General features: G+C 42.2%; 1 protein-coding gene across 3 annotated transcripts in view; it reads right to left on the bottom strand.

The window, feature by feature from the left end:
* The window catches only part of LOC125466241 (rho GTPase-activating protein 12), a 212064-nt gene that overhangs the window by 136052 nt on the left and 60567 nt on the right, over positions 1–15445 (bottom strand). For all 3 annotated transcript variants that reach the window (XM_048560516.2, XM_048560517.2, XM_059638678.1), the window contains one exon: positions 13091–14155. In XM_048560516.2, the coding sequence (XP_048416473.2) occupies positions 13091–14098 (1008 nt within the window). In that variant the 5' untranslated portion in view covers positions 14099–14155. The remainder of the gene's footprint in view (positions 1–13090; positions 14156–15445) is intronic.

Below are 15445 nucleotides of genomic sequence, written 5' to 3'. Positions count from 1 at the left end.
AACCTCCCAGTCTGAGGCAACAGTATCATTGTTGAGCCAATGCTGCCAACAAGGGGTTTTCAAAATCACGAGCGTGCTGGACACAACAGGTAAGCAGAAACTGTTCCCGATCCGAAAAGAAAAACGAGAGGGAATAGACTTAAAAGGTGATATACAATCAAAACAAAGGTGATGAGAGAAAATGGAAATGTGATTCCTAGAAATGTGATGGAGGTCGCTTTAATTGGGGTATCCAAGGCAGTGATGGATGATTATTTGGATAGAAATAGCATGCAAGGAGGGAGAAAAAGGCAGGAGATTGGTACTAGGTAATAGAACTGGTACAGGCATGACGAGCCTAATGGCTTTCTTTTGCATTGTAACAATCCTGTGATTCTGGATCAGGGTGACTGCAAATGGGGCAATGTTTAAAGGCATATTAAAGTAGTGACAATATTATAAAATACTGAACAGTCAAGCTAGAATGGAAAAATAATTTAGGTCACAGATACAAAATTGCATCTAAGGGCAAGGTTTACTAAATATTCACAACTTACCATCAGTAAATACCATCTGTCCTAACGTAACTGAAAAAAGGCAGGTGCATAATCATAAGAATATAAGAGTGCTTTCACACTACAGCATGGTTTATGGGAACATGGCCTAAATGCATTTTAAATCCTTCATGTTTACTTTTAGACTGCAGCCTGTCTCTCTACAGATCTCTTTCTTTATTCTTTCACGCGAAGTGACTGTCATTAGTAAGGTGTGCATTTGCTGCTCATTCCTAATTGTCCCTGAACCAAGTGGCTTATCCAGCCATCCTTGTCAGACTGGTGCCACATGTGAGCAGATTCCCCTCCCTTCAAAAGGACATTGGTGAGGCAGGTGGGTTTTTTACAAATTAATAAAGGATAGCTGAAGACATCTTAGGATTTCCAATATCTCTAATAATGAAAAGAAAGTTAGCATTAAGGCACTTTACCTAAGTGCTCATAGTATTTGCAATAATTAATGAATTAACAGCACAAATCATCTTGAATGATTATGATGTGGTAGGCATCACAGAGACATGGTTGCAGGGAGTTCAGGAATGGCAGTTAAACATCCATGGATTCAGAAGTTATCGAAAAACCAGGGAGGTGGACAGGGGAGGTGGGTTGCCTTGTTAGTTAAGAATGAAATTAAATCTACAGCACTGAACGACATAGGGTCAGAGGACGTGGAGTCTGTGTGGGTGGAATTGAGGAACCACAAAGGCAAAAAAACCATAATGGGAGTTATGTACAGACCTCCTAACAGTGATCAGGACCAGGGGTGCAAGATGCACCTGGAAATAGATAGGGCATGTCAGAAAGGCAAGGTCACGGTGATCATGGGGGACTTCAGTATGCAGGTGGACTGGATGAATAATGTTGCCGGTGGATCCAAAGAAAGGGAATTCATGGAATGTTGCAGGATGGCTTTTTGGAACAGCTTGTGATGGAGCCCACAAGGGAGCAGGCTATTCTGGACTTAGTGCTATGTAATGAGCCTGACTTTATAAAAGACCTGAAAGTAAGGGAACACTTAGGAGGCAGCAATCATAATATGGTAGAGTTCAGTCTGCAGTTTGAAAGAGAGAAGGCAAAATCGGATGCAATGGTGTTACAGTTAAATAAAGGTAATTACAGGGGCATGAGAGTGGAATTGACGAAAATCGACTGGAAGCAGAGCCTAGCAGGGAAGACAGTAGAGCAACAATGGCAGGAGTTTCTGGGTGTAATTGATAACATGGTACAGAGGTTCATCCCAAAGAAAAGAAAGATTTTCCAGGGTGGGATTAGACAGCCATGGCTGCCAAAGCAAGTCAGGAAATGTATCAAAGCAAAAGAGACAGCCTGTAAAGAGGCCAAGAGCACTGGGAAATCAGAAGATTGGGAAGGCTACAAAAACAAACAGAGGATAACAAAGAGAGAAATAAGGAAGGAGAGGATAAAATATGAAGGTAGGCTAGCTAGTAATATTAGAAATGAAAGTAAAAAGTTTCTTTCAATACATAAGAAACAAACAAGAGGCAAAAGTAGACACTGGGCCACTTCAAATTAATGCTGAAAGGCTAGTGATGGGAGATAAGGAAATAGCTGAAGTACTTTGCGTCAGTCTTCACAGTGGAAGACACGAGTAGTATGCCAACAATTAGGGAGAGTCAGGGGGCAGAGTTGAGTATAGTAGGCATTACAAAAGAGAAAGTGCTAGAAAAGCTAAAAGGTCTAAAACTTGATAAATCTCCTGGCCCTGATGGGCTACATCCTAGAGTTCTGAGGGAGGTGGCTGAGGAAATAGTGGAGGCTTTGGTTGTGATCTTTCAAAAGTCACTGGAGTCTGGGGGAAGTCCCAGATGATTGGAAAATTGCTGTTGTAACCCCCTTGTTTAAGAAAGGATCAAGGCAAAAGATGGAACATTATAGGCCGATTAGCCTAACCCGGGTTGTTGGTAAAATTCTAGAATCCATTGTTAAGGATGAGATTTCTAAATTCCTGGAAGTGCAGGGTTAGATTAGAACAAGTCAGCATGGATTTAGTAAGGGGAGGTCGTGCCTGACAAACCTGTTAGAATTTTTTGAAGAGGTAACAAGTAGGTTAGAACAGGGAAACCCAGTGGATGTTATCTATCTAGACTTCCAAAAGGCCTTTGATAAGTTGCCTCATGGAAGGCTGCTGAGCAAGGTGAGGGCCCATGGTGTTTGAGGTGAGCTACTGGCTTAGATTGAGGATTGGTTGTCTGACAGAAGGCAGAGAGTTGGGGTAAAAGGCTCTTTTTTGGAATGGCAACCGGTGACGAGTGGTGTCCCGCAGGGTTCAGTGTTGGGGCCACAGCTGTTCACCTTGTATATTAATGATCTGGATGAAGGGACTGGGGGCATTCTGGCGAAGTTTGGCGATGATCTGAAGATAGGTGGACAGGCAGGTAGTACTGACGAGGTGGGGAGGTTGCAGAAAGATTTAGACAGTTTAGGAGAGTGGTCCAGGAAATAGCTGATGAATTCAACGTGAGCAAATGCGAGGTTTTGCACTTTGGAAAAAAGAATACAGGCATGGACTATTTTCTAAACGATGAGAAAATTCATAAAGCAGAAGTACAAAGGGATCTGGGAGTGTTGGTCCAGGATTCTGTAAATGTTAACTTGCAGGTAGAGTCTATGATTAAGAAAGCAAATGTAATGTTGTTGTTTATCTCAAGAGGGTTGGAATATACAAGCAGTGATGTGCTTCTGAGGCTCTATAAAGCTCTAGTTAGGCCCCATTTAGAATACTGTGTTTAATTTTGGGCCCCACACCTCAGGAAGGACATACTGACCCTGAAGCATGTCCAGCGGAGATTCTTATGGATGATCCCTGGAATGGTAGGTTTAACTTACAATGAATGGCTAAGGATCCTGGGATTGTATTCATTAGAGTTTAGAAGGTTGAGGGGAGATCTAATAGAAACTTACAAGATAGTGTATGCTTTAGAAAGGGCGGACACTGGGAAGTTGTTTCCATTGGTGGTGGGGGGGGGGGGGGGAAGACTAGGACCCGTTGGTACAGCCTTAGAATTAGAGGGGGTAAATTTAAAATGGAAATGGGGAGACATTTCTTCAGCCAGAGAGTGGTGGTCTTGGGGAATTCATTGCCACAGAGTGCAGTGGAGGCCGGGACGTTAGATGCCTTTAAGGCAGAGATCGATAAATTCTTGATCTCACAAGGAATCAAGGGCTATATGAAGAGTGCAGGGAAGTGGAGTTGAAATGCCCATCAGCCATGATTTAAATTGTGGAGTGGACTTGATGGGCCGAATGGCCTTACTTCCACTCCTATGTCTTATGGTCTAAATTAAAATCAATAACAGTTATCGTAGTTACCATTAGTAGCAATATTTATTCATTGATTTATTCATTGATTCATTGAGCTGAGGAGGAAATTCCTCATCCAAAAGGCTGTGAATCTGTGGAATTCCCTGCTTACTGAAGCAGTTGAGACTACTTTACTGAATATTTTTAAGACAAAGACGGATGGATTTTTGAATAGTAAAGGAATTAAGCGTTAAGGTGAGCATGCAGGTAAGTGAAGCTGAGTCCACAAAAAGATCAGCCATGGTCTTACTGGATAGCACAGCGGTTTTGAGAAGCCAGATGTGCTACTCCTACTCCCATCTCTTATTTTAATTCCATTAGCCACCTTAATAAGATTTGAACTCATCGGTACAGACCATTACCCTGGATCTCTGGGTTATAGCCCAGAGGCATTACCGCTACACATCCATGCCCCTGCAGCTCAAACATATAAAAAACACAAACACAGGTTGGCCTTGAAATTTAGCTACTACATATAACTGAGTTGCTGCCTCAGTGCTAATCTATCTCCTAACCCCAAGGCAACATAGACCTAGTCTATACGACCAGTTTTTTGAATTTATCTCCATAATCCCAGCTTTTTACAGGTGAACCTGCAGTACGTGCAGTTCATGACCAATCTTTTCAAGGATAAGCTTCAAAAAGTCTGCAAGGAACATTGTTGCTGGAGACCACTGATAAGTGAAGACTAAGGAAGAAGCAGGTCCCCAAGTTAGTGTCTTAGAAACTTTGCAGACTCAGTTGAGATTGTGCTCTTGTCTCCCTGTTGCAGGATATATGCAAAAGCAGATTTAAAAGAAATGAAAAAGAACATTTTGCCCATTAAACCAGCTCCTTCAATAAGCTTTGCAGCCTAGTCTCTCTCAAACTGTCTACAATGCATTTCAAATCTGAACAGACAGCTTAGTCGAAGGCAATTCCACAACAAACTGAAGAGGTTTTGTTTTGTTACATCACCCCAGTATTTAGACCCTGATGTTGACACATCTTACAAATGAGAAATGAATCAACACTTGCTTGTAGCTCATTTTGCCCATCCTCAACAGACACTGGGTACCTGCCTCAGTCAGTTAGACAGATATTGGTGCCCATCTATTTGGGACAGATGGAAAGATATTTGAAAATCTAGATTGACAGAGAGATGTGCACATGCCTCAGTCAAGATGACAAATGTGTTTGTATTCATTCTAAATAGGTAGGCAAGTGTATACGCATCATAGTGAACTGCCCCAGATGTGTCCTGCACAAGTCCTAAATAGATCAGTCACCTTGAACTAGTTCCAAAATTATACGTGAAGTCAGAGATCAATCCACAAGATCACAACAAAATAATATCATTCCCTTGTCAAGGATTCCACTGGAATCAAATTTTCTTTTTCAAAACGATGAGACAATTATCAATAAGAAAATTTTATTTATCCCATCTTAATTCATCAGTTTGGGAGACATTGAACCCTCCAATTGCATTTCCAATTTTTTTTCCCCTGAAATGATTTCAGGATTTTTGCCTCCATATTCTACTTGAATGTTTAACCCACACATTCAACATTCTGACAGAGAATTTCCTAATAACTTCTAAAATGAACTTTTGAGCATTGGAACTCATGCCCTGTAGTTCTACTTCTGCATCTTAATTTTAACTAAAATTTCAGGTTCATTTTGTTTAAATCTTTAACGATTTGTCATGAGATTACTTCATTGTTTTATTTGAAGTCAAAGATCAATAGTCTGTCCTGATGTATAGCCCCTGACACAACAGCTTGTATCCTCATGATTCCTCCTACACTGCTTCCAGCACTTGTTTGTCTTTCTTGCTCCTCGGTTATCAGGACTACATGAAGTATTCAAGAAACAGTTTGACCAGACACTTTAAAATTTGATCACAACTAGTCCCCTCTTTTACGCCATAGTTAGAACAATATCCAATGGCTTGGTCTTGCTTTAAATACACTAACATTCCTCACTCTAATTTTAGTTTCACCCAGAGGTATTTTAGCACCAAGCACACTCATCATTTCACTTTCTTTTTTCATTCACTTGTGAGATGTAGACATCACTGGTGAGCCAACATTCATCATCCCCCTCTAGTTGCCCTTGAGAAGATGGTAGTGAGCTAATAGTGAGCTAAAAAGCATAATTAATTTTAAATTTAACTTTTAAGTAATTAACTAAGTAGAGATGGCAGGGCAGGCAATGTGCTGTAACAGTATGATGTGGGAGCTAGCTGATCCCATTGAGAAAAGCAGTGACCACATCTGCAGCAAGTGTTGGCTGCTTGAGGAGCTCCAACTCAAAACTGATGAGCTGGAATCCGAACTCCAAACACTGCGGCACATCCAGGAGGGGGAGAGATAACTGGATGCTGTGTTCCAGGAGGCAGTCACACTTAGTAGATTAACTAATGTTAATTTGATCAGCGGCCAGGGACAGCATTGTGTGACTGTGAGGGAGGCAGATAGAGGGACCCTGTAGACAGGAACACAGGAGCCGCAGCCCTTGACATTGTCCCACAGGTATGAGGCACTTGCTCCCTGCGTGGATGAGGAACAGGGCTGCAGGAAGGATGAGTCAAATGACCAAGGCACCATGGTCCAGGAGGCCACTCAAGAGCGGAGACCAAAAGGATTGTGGTTGTAGGGGATTCCATCATCAGGGGGATGGACAGTATCCTTTGTGAGCAAGATAGAGAATCCCGCATGGTGTGTTGCCTGTCTGGTGCCAGGGTGTGAGACATCTTTGGCCGGCTTGAGAGGATACTAGAGAGGGAGGGCGAAGATCCAGTTGTTGTGGTCCCCATAGGTACCAACAACATAGGCAGGACTAGGAAAAAAGACATGTTTCAGGATTATGAAAAGCTAGGAACAAAATTTAAAAAACAGGTCTTCAGGGTCATCATCTCTGGATTGCTGCCCGAACCATGTGCAAATTGGCATAGGGAGGAAGGGACTAGGGAAGTAAACATGTGGCTAAAAGAGTGGTGTGGGAAAGAGGGTTTCCTTTTCATGGGGCACTGGCATCAGTTCTGGGGCAGGAGGGATCTATACTGCAGGGATGGACCCTACCTGAACACGGCCAGGTCCTGTGTTCTGGTGAAAAGGGTAAATAGGGTGGTCAATAGGACTTTAAACTAGCAAGTTGGGGGGGGGGGGGGGGGGAGGAAGAAGTGAACATAGAGGGAGAATAACAATTAATGTAAAGCAAAGCAGCAGGTTAGCAGGTGACGAGGAAGCTTCAACACCATTGAAAATCGGGAAAAAACTTAAAGGGAGGGAGAACTCAAAAGCTGTTAGTAACGGAGGTGATAGGACTCAAAGGTGGTGCAAAAACTGGCAATAGGGCATTTTATCTGAATGCTCAGAGCATTCGAAACGAAGTGGATGAGTTGACGGTGCAAATCATGGCAAATGGGCATGATTTAGTGGCCATTACAGAGACATGGTTGCAGAGTGGTCATGACTGAGAATTAAATATCCAGGGGTATCAAACTGTTCGGAAGGACAGACAAGAAGCTAAGTGACAGACAAGAGGTGGTGTCGCTCTGATTTTTAAGGATGATATCAGGGCAGTAGTGAGAGATGATATAGGTTCTACTGAACTAAAGGGTGAATCCATTTGGGTGGAAATTAGGAATAGCAGGGAGAAGTAGTCACTGATAGGTGTGGTCTGTAGGCCACCAAATAACGACATTGTAGTGGGGCGGGCAATAAACATAGAAATAGCTAATGTGTGTAAAAATGGTACAGCAATTATCATGGGGGATTTTATTCTATATATCGATTGCTCAAACCAGGTCGGTCATGACAGCCTTGAGGGGTGGTTCATGGAATGCATCCATGATAATTTCCTTGAACAATATGTAATGGAACCTATGAGGGAGCAAACTATCCTAGATCTAGTCCTGTGTAATTAGACAGGAATAATTAATGATCTCACAGTTAGGGATCCTCTCGGAAGGAGCGATCACAGTATGGTCGAATTTAAAATATAGATGGAGTGTGAGAAGGTTAAATCCAGTACCAATGACCTGTGCTTAAACAAATGAGACTATGATTGGATGAGGGAGGAGTTAGCTAAGGTAGAATGGGAGCAAAAACTTCATGGTGGGTCAATTGAGGAACAGTGGAGGACTTTCAAAATGATTTTTCACAGTGCTCAGAAGAAGTATATTCCAGTGGTAGGGAAGAACTGTAGGAAAAGAGATAGTCAGCCATGGATGTCTAAGGAAATAAAGGAAAGTAAAAAATTGAAAAAGAAACACATACAAAAAAGTGAAGAGTAGTGGGAAACTAGTAGATTAGGAAATCTTTAAAAGCCAACAGAAAGCCACAAAAAAAATTATAAAGGAAAGTGAGATAGATTATGAGAGTAAACTAGCTCAGAGTATAAAAACAGGCAGCAAAAGTTTCTATAAATATGTAAATTGCAAAAGAGTAGCGAAGGTAAACATTGGTTCCTTACAGGATGAGAAGGCCAAATTAATAACTGGGAATAAGTAAACAGTCAAGGCATTAAACAGTTAATTTGTCGGTCTTCACAGTGGAAGACACAAATAACGTGCCGAAAACTGATGGTAAGAGGGTAATAGCAGGTGAGGACCTGGAAACTGTTATCACTAAGTAGGCCGTGCTGGGCAAGCTAATGGGGCTAAAGGTAGACAAGTTTCCTGGCCCTGATAAAATGCATCCCAGGGTACTAAAACATGTGATGGGGGCAAATAGCGAACACACTAGTAGTTATTTACCAAAATTCACTGGACTCTGGGGTGGTTCCCGAAGATTGGAAAACAGCCAATGTGACGCCACTGTTTCAAAAAGGAATTAGACAAAAAGCAGGTAACTATAGGACAGTTAGCTTAACTTCAGTAGTGGGTAAAATGCTTGAATCTATCATTAAGGAAGAAATAGCAAGACACCTGGATATAAATTGTCCCTCTGGGAACACCCAGTATGGGTTCATGAAGGGTAGGTCATGTTGTAACTTATTTGGTGGAATTCTTTGAGGACATTACGTGCACGGTGGGCAATGGGTAAGCTGTGGACGTGGTGTATCTGGATTTCCAGAACGCATTTGACAAGATGCCACACCAAAGGTTGCCACATAAGATTACATTGCATGGTATTACAGGTAATGTACTGGCATGGATAGAGGATTGGTTGACCAGTAGAAAGCAAAAAGAGTAGGGGTAAATGGGCGTTTTTCTGGTTGGCAGTCAGTGGCTAGTGGTGTGTCTCAGGGATCAGTGTTTGGACTGCAATTGTTTTCAATTTACATAGATGATTTGGAGTTGGGGGCTAAGTGTGGTGTGTCAAAATTTGCAGATGACACTAAGATGAGTGGTACAGCAAAGTGTGCAGAAGACATGGAAAGTCTGCAGAGGGTTATAGATAGTCTAAGTGAGTGGGGCAAAGATCTGGCAGATGGAGTATAATGTTGGTAAGTGTGAGGTCATCCATTCTGGTAGGAATAACAGTAAAATGGACCATGTTTTAAATGGTAAAAAATAGCAGCATGCTGCTGTGCAGAGGGACTTGGATGTCCTTGTACATGAATTGCTAAAAGTAGGATTGCAGGTGCCGCAGGTAATTATAAAGGCAAATGGAATTTTGTCTGCTATTGCTAGAAGGATGAAGTTTAAAAACAGGGAGGCCACTGCTGCAGCTGTATAGGGTCTTGGTGAGGCCACACCTGGAGTACTGTGTGCAGTTTTGGTCTCCTTACTTGAGAAGGGATACACTGGCACTGGAGGGGTTGCAATGAGATTCACTCAGTTGATTCCAGAGTTAAGAGGGTTGGCTTATGCGGAGAGACTGAGTAGGCTGGGATTATACTCATTGGAATTTAGAAGAATGAGGGGAGATCTTAATAGAAACATAAAAGATTATGAAGGGAATAGACAAGATGGAGGCAGGGAGATTGTTTGCACTAGTAGGTGAAACTAGGACTAGAGAGCATAGCCTCAAAATAAAAGGAAGCAGATGTAGGACTGAGATCAGGAGGAACTTCTTCACCCAAAGGCTTGTGAATCTGTGGAATTCCCCGCCCAGTGAAGTGGGTGAAGCTACCTCGCTGAATGTTTTTAAGGCAAGGCTAGATAAAGTTTTGAACAGTGAAGCAATTAAGGGTTATGATGTGTTGTGGGGGGCGGGGAGCGGTGGTAAGTGGAGCTGAGTCTCAAAAATACCAGCCATGACCTTATTAAATGGCAGAGCAGGCTCGAGGGCCTACTCCTGCTCCTAGTTCTTATGCTTTTAGGATCTTGAACTGCTTCAGTCCAGGTGGACTCAATTCGTCTTTAGGGAGGAAAGTCCAGCATTTTGACCCTGTGCCTTCACAGTCACTATGATGTAGTTCCAAGTTAGGTTTCTATGTGCAGAACTTCTAAGTCTACTTTATATATCTCCAACTTACATATTTTCTCCAAATCATTCCAGAGTTTTGAGTCTATCTGTTCTGAATCCACTATCTCTACTAGTTTGGCATCAGTTGCAAACTTGACAATTTGATCATGAACATCAATAGCGAGGACTACATTTAGAAAATAATTCTCAGCTTGCAGTTGGCAGTGCCTTTTTTAAACTGCCTGGCTTTCTCGGGGACACGGCAGTTCCAAGAGCTTGCACACACATGCACCTGTGTATTTTGGGAAAGATTAAATATCCTGACAACATATACATGAATGTCCTCACTCAAAACATTTCAAAAAGCTTTGGAAAAGTTAAAGAATAACTGTAACACAGAAAAAGTTGTACGTCAAACACCTTTACAATAGGAGTCCCTGTGTGAGCAAATAATTTGAGTTAAAGTTCAGAATTTCCAGAACAATGCTTTTAGTCATTGATTTCCCAAACAGTGCTCAAAACAGTGCAAAAAATTTGATGATTGCTGTGTAGGTTACGTCCTCATTTGCTACATTTACTCAAAAAGACAATGGCATCATTCCCTGTTGGTAACCAAATGCCATATCGAGTTCAATCTCGCCACAGCACAGTACGGAGAAATGAAAACTCAAAAATGAACGGCAGTAGATTTTTTTTACAATTTACAACTATTTTTCGATCATTAAGCCCCCCTTTGGATAAAGAGTAATAACAGGTTAGGTTGAGCAAAAATGCACAGTTTAGAAACCGGAACGAGGAACTTTGTATCTGCAATAGAATCATAGAATGGTTAGAGCACAGAAAGAGACCATTTAGGCAGCGAACTCTGCCAGCTCTTTTCAACAGCAACTCAACTAATTTCTGCTCCTCTGCCTTTTACCTATAGGCTTGCATTTATCTTGCTTTTTCAGCACTTGTTTCTCAAAAACTCCAATTGAATACATCTCACCACACTCTCAAGCTGTGCATTCCAGGTGAAAACACAAACAAACAGCTTGTGTGCCGTAAAGGTTTTCTTTTACAAATAAACTGAGAGTGATTCTATGGCTCTTGAACTGCCACCACTGGTAACATCTACTCTGCCTACAACCCACCATTGTTTGAGAATCTTTTCAAATCTCATTTCGATCTTCTCTACTTAAAGTAAACAATTCCAGCTTTCCTAACATACTCACATAAGTCAAGTTCCACATTCCTGCCAACTTGTCATAAATCTTTTCTGTACCTTCTGACTCCTTCACATTCTAATGGAAACTTCAGTCTAGTGAACCAAATAGGAATTGCCCAAGAGGGGATCTTATAAAATTCGTAGGTAGTAATGGGAACAGAAATCCAAAAAAACTAACCCACTTCCCACCCTGGAAATGGGTGGTATTTCCAGTGAGGTCTCGTTGGTGGTAACCCCAAGTTACCTGTCATTGGGAACACAGGACAGCTGGTGGCCAGACTTGCCGCTCAATGGAATGGCAGCGCCAGGAGGCAGCGGCTGCTTCAGGTTCTACACGTATCCAAGTTTTGTCACTACACATGCAGGTCACAGGTGAGCGATGGTGGGAGAAAGGAGCAGGTAAGAGTCTAGGATTTAGCACAAGAGCAGGGAAATAAGACCATAAGGCATAGGAGTGGAAGTAAGGCCATTCAGCCCATCAAGTCCACTCCGCCATTTAAATCATGGCTGATGGGCATTTCAACACCACTTCCCTGCACTTTCCCCATAGCCCTTGATTCCTTTTGAGATCAAGAATTTGTCGATCTCCGCCTTGAAGGCATCCAACGTCCCAGCCTCCACTGCACTGTGCGGCAATGAATTCCACAAGCCCACCACACTCTGGCTAAAGAAATGTCGTCTCATTTCAGTTTTAAATTTACCCCCTCTAATTTTAAGGCTGTGCCTACGGGTCCTAGTCTCCCCACCTAACGGAAACAACTTCCTAGCTTCCACCCTTTCTAAACCATACACTATCTTGTAAGTTTCTATTAGATCTCCCCTCAACCTTCTAAACTCTAATGAGTACAATCCCAGGATCTTTAGCCATTCATCATACGTTAAACCTACCATTCCAGGGATCATCTGTGTGAATCTCCACTGGACACGCTCCAGGGCTAGTATGTCCTTCCTGAGGTGTGGGGCCCAAAACTGGACACAGATCACACTGCACTCCACCCCCATTCACTTCAACCACTCCTCACACTCTGTTGTCAGGTCCCTTATTCAGGCACTGAATGCATTTGCACTCTGCAGGGGGAGTGTGAAACTCTGTTGCTTGCATTAAATACCATCCCTGGTCTACCTTACCAATTCCAATCCCTTCTCTAGATTTCCTTAGAATTCTAAGTGGTCACAGTTTGGGTACTTTCTATCTGGTCTATTTGACCCTTGAACAAATGATTAAATTATGAACAAAACCTGTCAATTCATAGCTCGTGTCTAAGATTCTTAACAAAATATTTATTCATTCCTGCTGCAGGTGTCCATTTCAGCCTTTCTCTGCAGTCAGATTTAGGTCTGCAAAAGGTGATGATGTATGGAAGTAAGGCTCTTAATCGTATTTGTGATAGTGAATTTCCATTTGCCTGGAAGTCCTAATCTAGTACCAGCATGAAGACCAAAACTGAATCAGATCTCAATGGTACCGTTACTAGGCAAGATTTGAGTAATGATCCGCTCACAAAAGGAGGAAGGTGACAACTAAATCCAATGATGGAAACAAAAGCCAGAAAACGAAAAGGCTGAGGGAGTGAATACCACCTTCTGTGGACAGACAAAAATCACCCAAACAAACCTTTTCTCTCTCTTAGACCGGAACACACGTTCACCTTGTTCCCCAAACTCTCCATGCCTCTTTTTTGTCGACATACCTTTGGTGAGCCATGGGCTTTTCCTTTCTGTGCTTTAGACTTTGATTTTGGGAAGTCTGGAATCGATTCATAAACATTTTCAGAATCTTGTTCTGGTGTTTGTGGTAAGGACTTGGAGTTCATTACATCCTTTCGCTCTGCAGTTCTCGGGCATTCCAATGTCGTGGCAATGGTCTCTGTTGAAGAATATTTTTTGGAACTGATCTCATGGCTAAATGTGGAACTTTGGCATGGATTGACCTGTTCTGATCGATCAATGTCTTTTCCCACACCGAGTCTGAGGTTGAAATCTAGGTTCTGTGGATTGAAAGCCAACTGGGCTGGACTGAAGGTTCCTACCAGGCTAAACCTTTGGGTGTCATTAGCTTGCTGTTTGGGACGGACCCTGACTGTGGAGCTTTGCCATTTCAATGCTTTTGCAGAGGCAAACTTTGGATTCTTGGATTCTTTGTTGTTCACAACAGGTCTGTGTACTTCACTGTAACATGGGAGCAAATGAGGTGACACAGTCGAACTTGGTGCAGAGTTTGCTGAGACACACACTGTTGGAGGGCTATTGTTGTCTAGTGGATTGAGTGGAAGATCCTTGTCTTTAGCAGGACTCGAGTTGATCTGTTTTTTTTTCTCCTGGATTAGATCAGAACTGCAGTTATCCTCCCCTGGTTGGTCTTGGTGAAGCAGCTGATTTTCCCCAATTTCACAACAGTTTTTTATTACACCTGCTGGATCCATTGCCTTGCATCCATTTTGGTTTTTAATACAGTCAGATCCATTCAGGGACTGAACCCCAGAAGAGGCCGGAGCTTCTGGAGGCAATTCCCTCACATATTGTGCTGGCAGATAGAATGCTTTGGAATGGGAATCCTTTCTAACATACCACCAATTGTCATTGGTTCTTGAGACAAGAATATATCGCTCATTTTGCTTAATAGAGATGAGTCTCCCATCCCTTTTGTACTCATAGTCAAATTCAACTTGAACCAACACTTTCCCTGCGACTGCGGACATCTCCAACCCAGAATAGATGCTTTCAGTGAGATTCCTTTTAGCGATGTAACCTCATCTCTGTAAGAGAAAGAAATAACGGTCATTATTCATGTTGTAAATCCTTTGGCAACAAATTTTGATGCTGGTTATTGTTTGTGGGCATTGTTTGTCTCTAGTAAAATATGGACGCAAATAGCTGCGTAAGTGTATGGATCATGTAAAAAATAACAAAAGTCAAAACTTCTCATCTCGAACTAGAACAACAACAAAAAAAAAGCAACTTTAGAATGGTTCCAGCAATTTCTACCACACAAATGCAGGGTGCTGAACAGTTTTCCATGCCTGCCATAATCCAGCAAAGCACAGTCAGCCTGCCTGATTTGAATGGACTAAATTAACTAAAAGCAGTTAACCATTCCTCTTGTATCTCCATGCCATCCAACCAGCACCATCATCTCTCACAGTATAAAATGTCTTATTTTTCCCTGATGAATGCAAGACAAAACGCTTCAACTTCATGAGATAACACAGTGTGAAGCTGGATGAATACAGCTGGCCAAGCAGCATCAGAGGAGCAGGAAAGTTTGACGTTTCGGGTCGGGACCCTTCTTCAGATTTTCAGTTTTCTGAAGAAGGGTCCCGACCCGAAACGTCAAACTTTCCTGCTCCTCTGATGCTGCTTGGCCTGCTGTGTTCATCCAGCTTCACACCGTGTTATCTCAGATTCTCCAGCATCGGCAGTTCCTACTATCCTCTGCTTTAATTTCATGTCTCTTTTTAGCAATACCCATGCAATCCATTTCCTGTGTGTGCACCAAAAGGGTGATTGGAGGACAACAAACTATTCAACCATGGGTAGTATCATAGCTGAGCCCACTCCTATCCTCAGCTGTCATCCACACAAAGGTGTAGACAATATACAGACCAATATGTGGACAATATAAGCACTACTCACAGTTACTTTCTTATAAAACTTATTACACCAGAAAAAAAAATTGGCTGACATTTAATCTTACTTTTGCTTTGTACTTCTTTGACGGTAGCTGATCCCACTTGCACCAGTCAATTCAGCACAAACGGCACAGATCCAAGAATTCACATGACTCACATCCAGACTGAGTGAGGCATTTACCAGCTGAGTAGGGGAAAGAGTTCTCAGAATTTGCTCCAAATCAAGCATGCAGCATCAAACTGCAGTCATTTATCAGTCTCACTTCTGTTTAATTTACATGTTCAAGAGCAACTCTGTGTTCAGCCAATGAACGACGAACAGAATGTGACATACCTTAAAGGAAAACTAACCACGGAGCAGCTTGTAATATTGTCAGGGTGCAGACCTCTCTTGAACAGGAGGGTAAGACTTTTACA

This window comes from Stegostoma tigrinum, chromosome 31, assembly GCF_030684315.1.
Source record: "Stegostoma tigrinum isolate sSteTig4 chromosome 31, sSteTig4.hap1, whole genome shotgun sequence".
Lineage (NCBI taxonomy): Eukaryota > Metazoa > Chordata > Chondrichthyes > Orectolobiformes > Stegostomatidae > Stegostoma > Stegostoma tigrinum.
The sequence above is the reverse complement of the archived record's forward strand: the minus strand, read 5'-3'. Positions and strand labels throughout refer to the sequence as shown.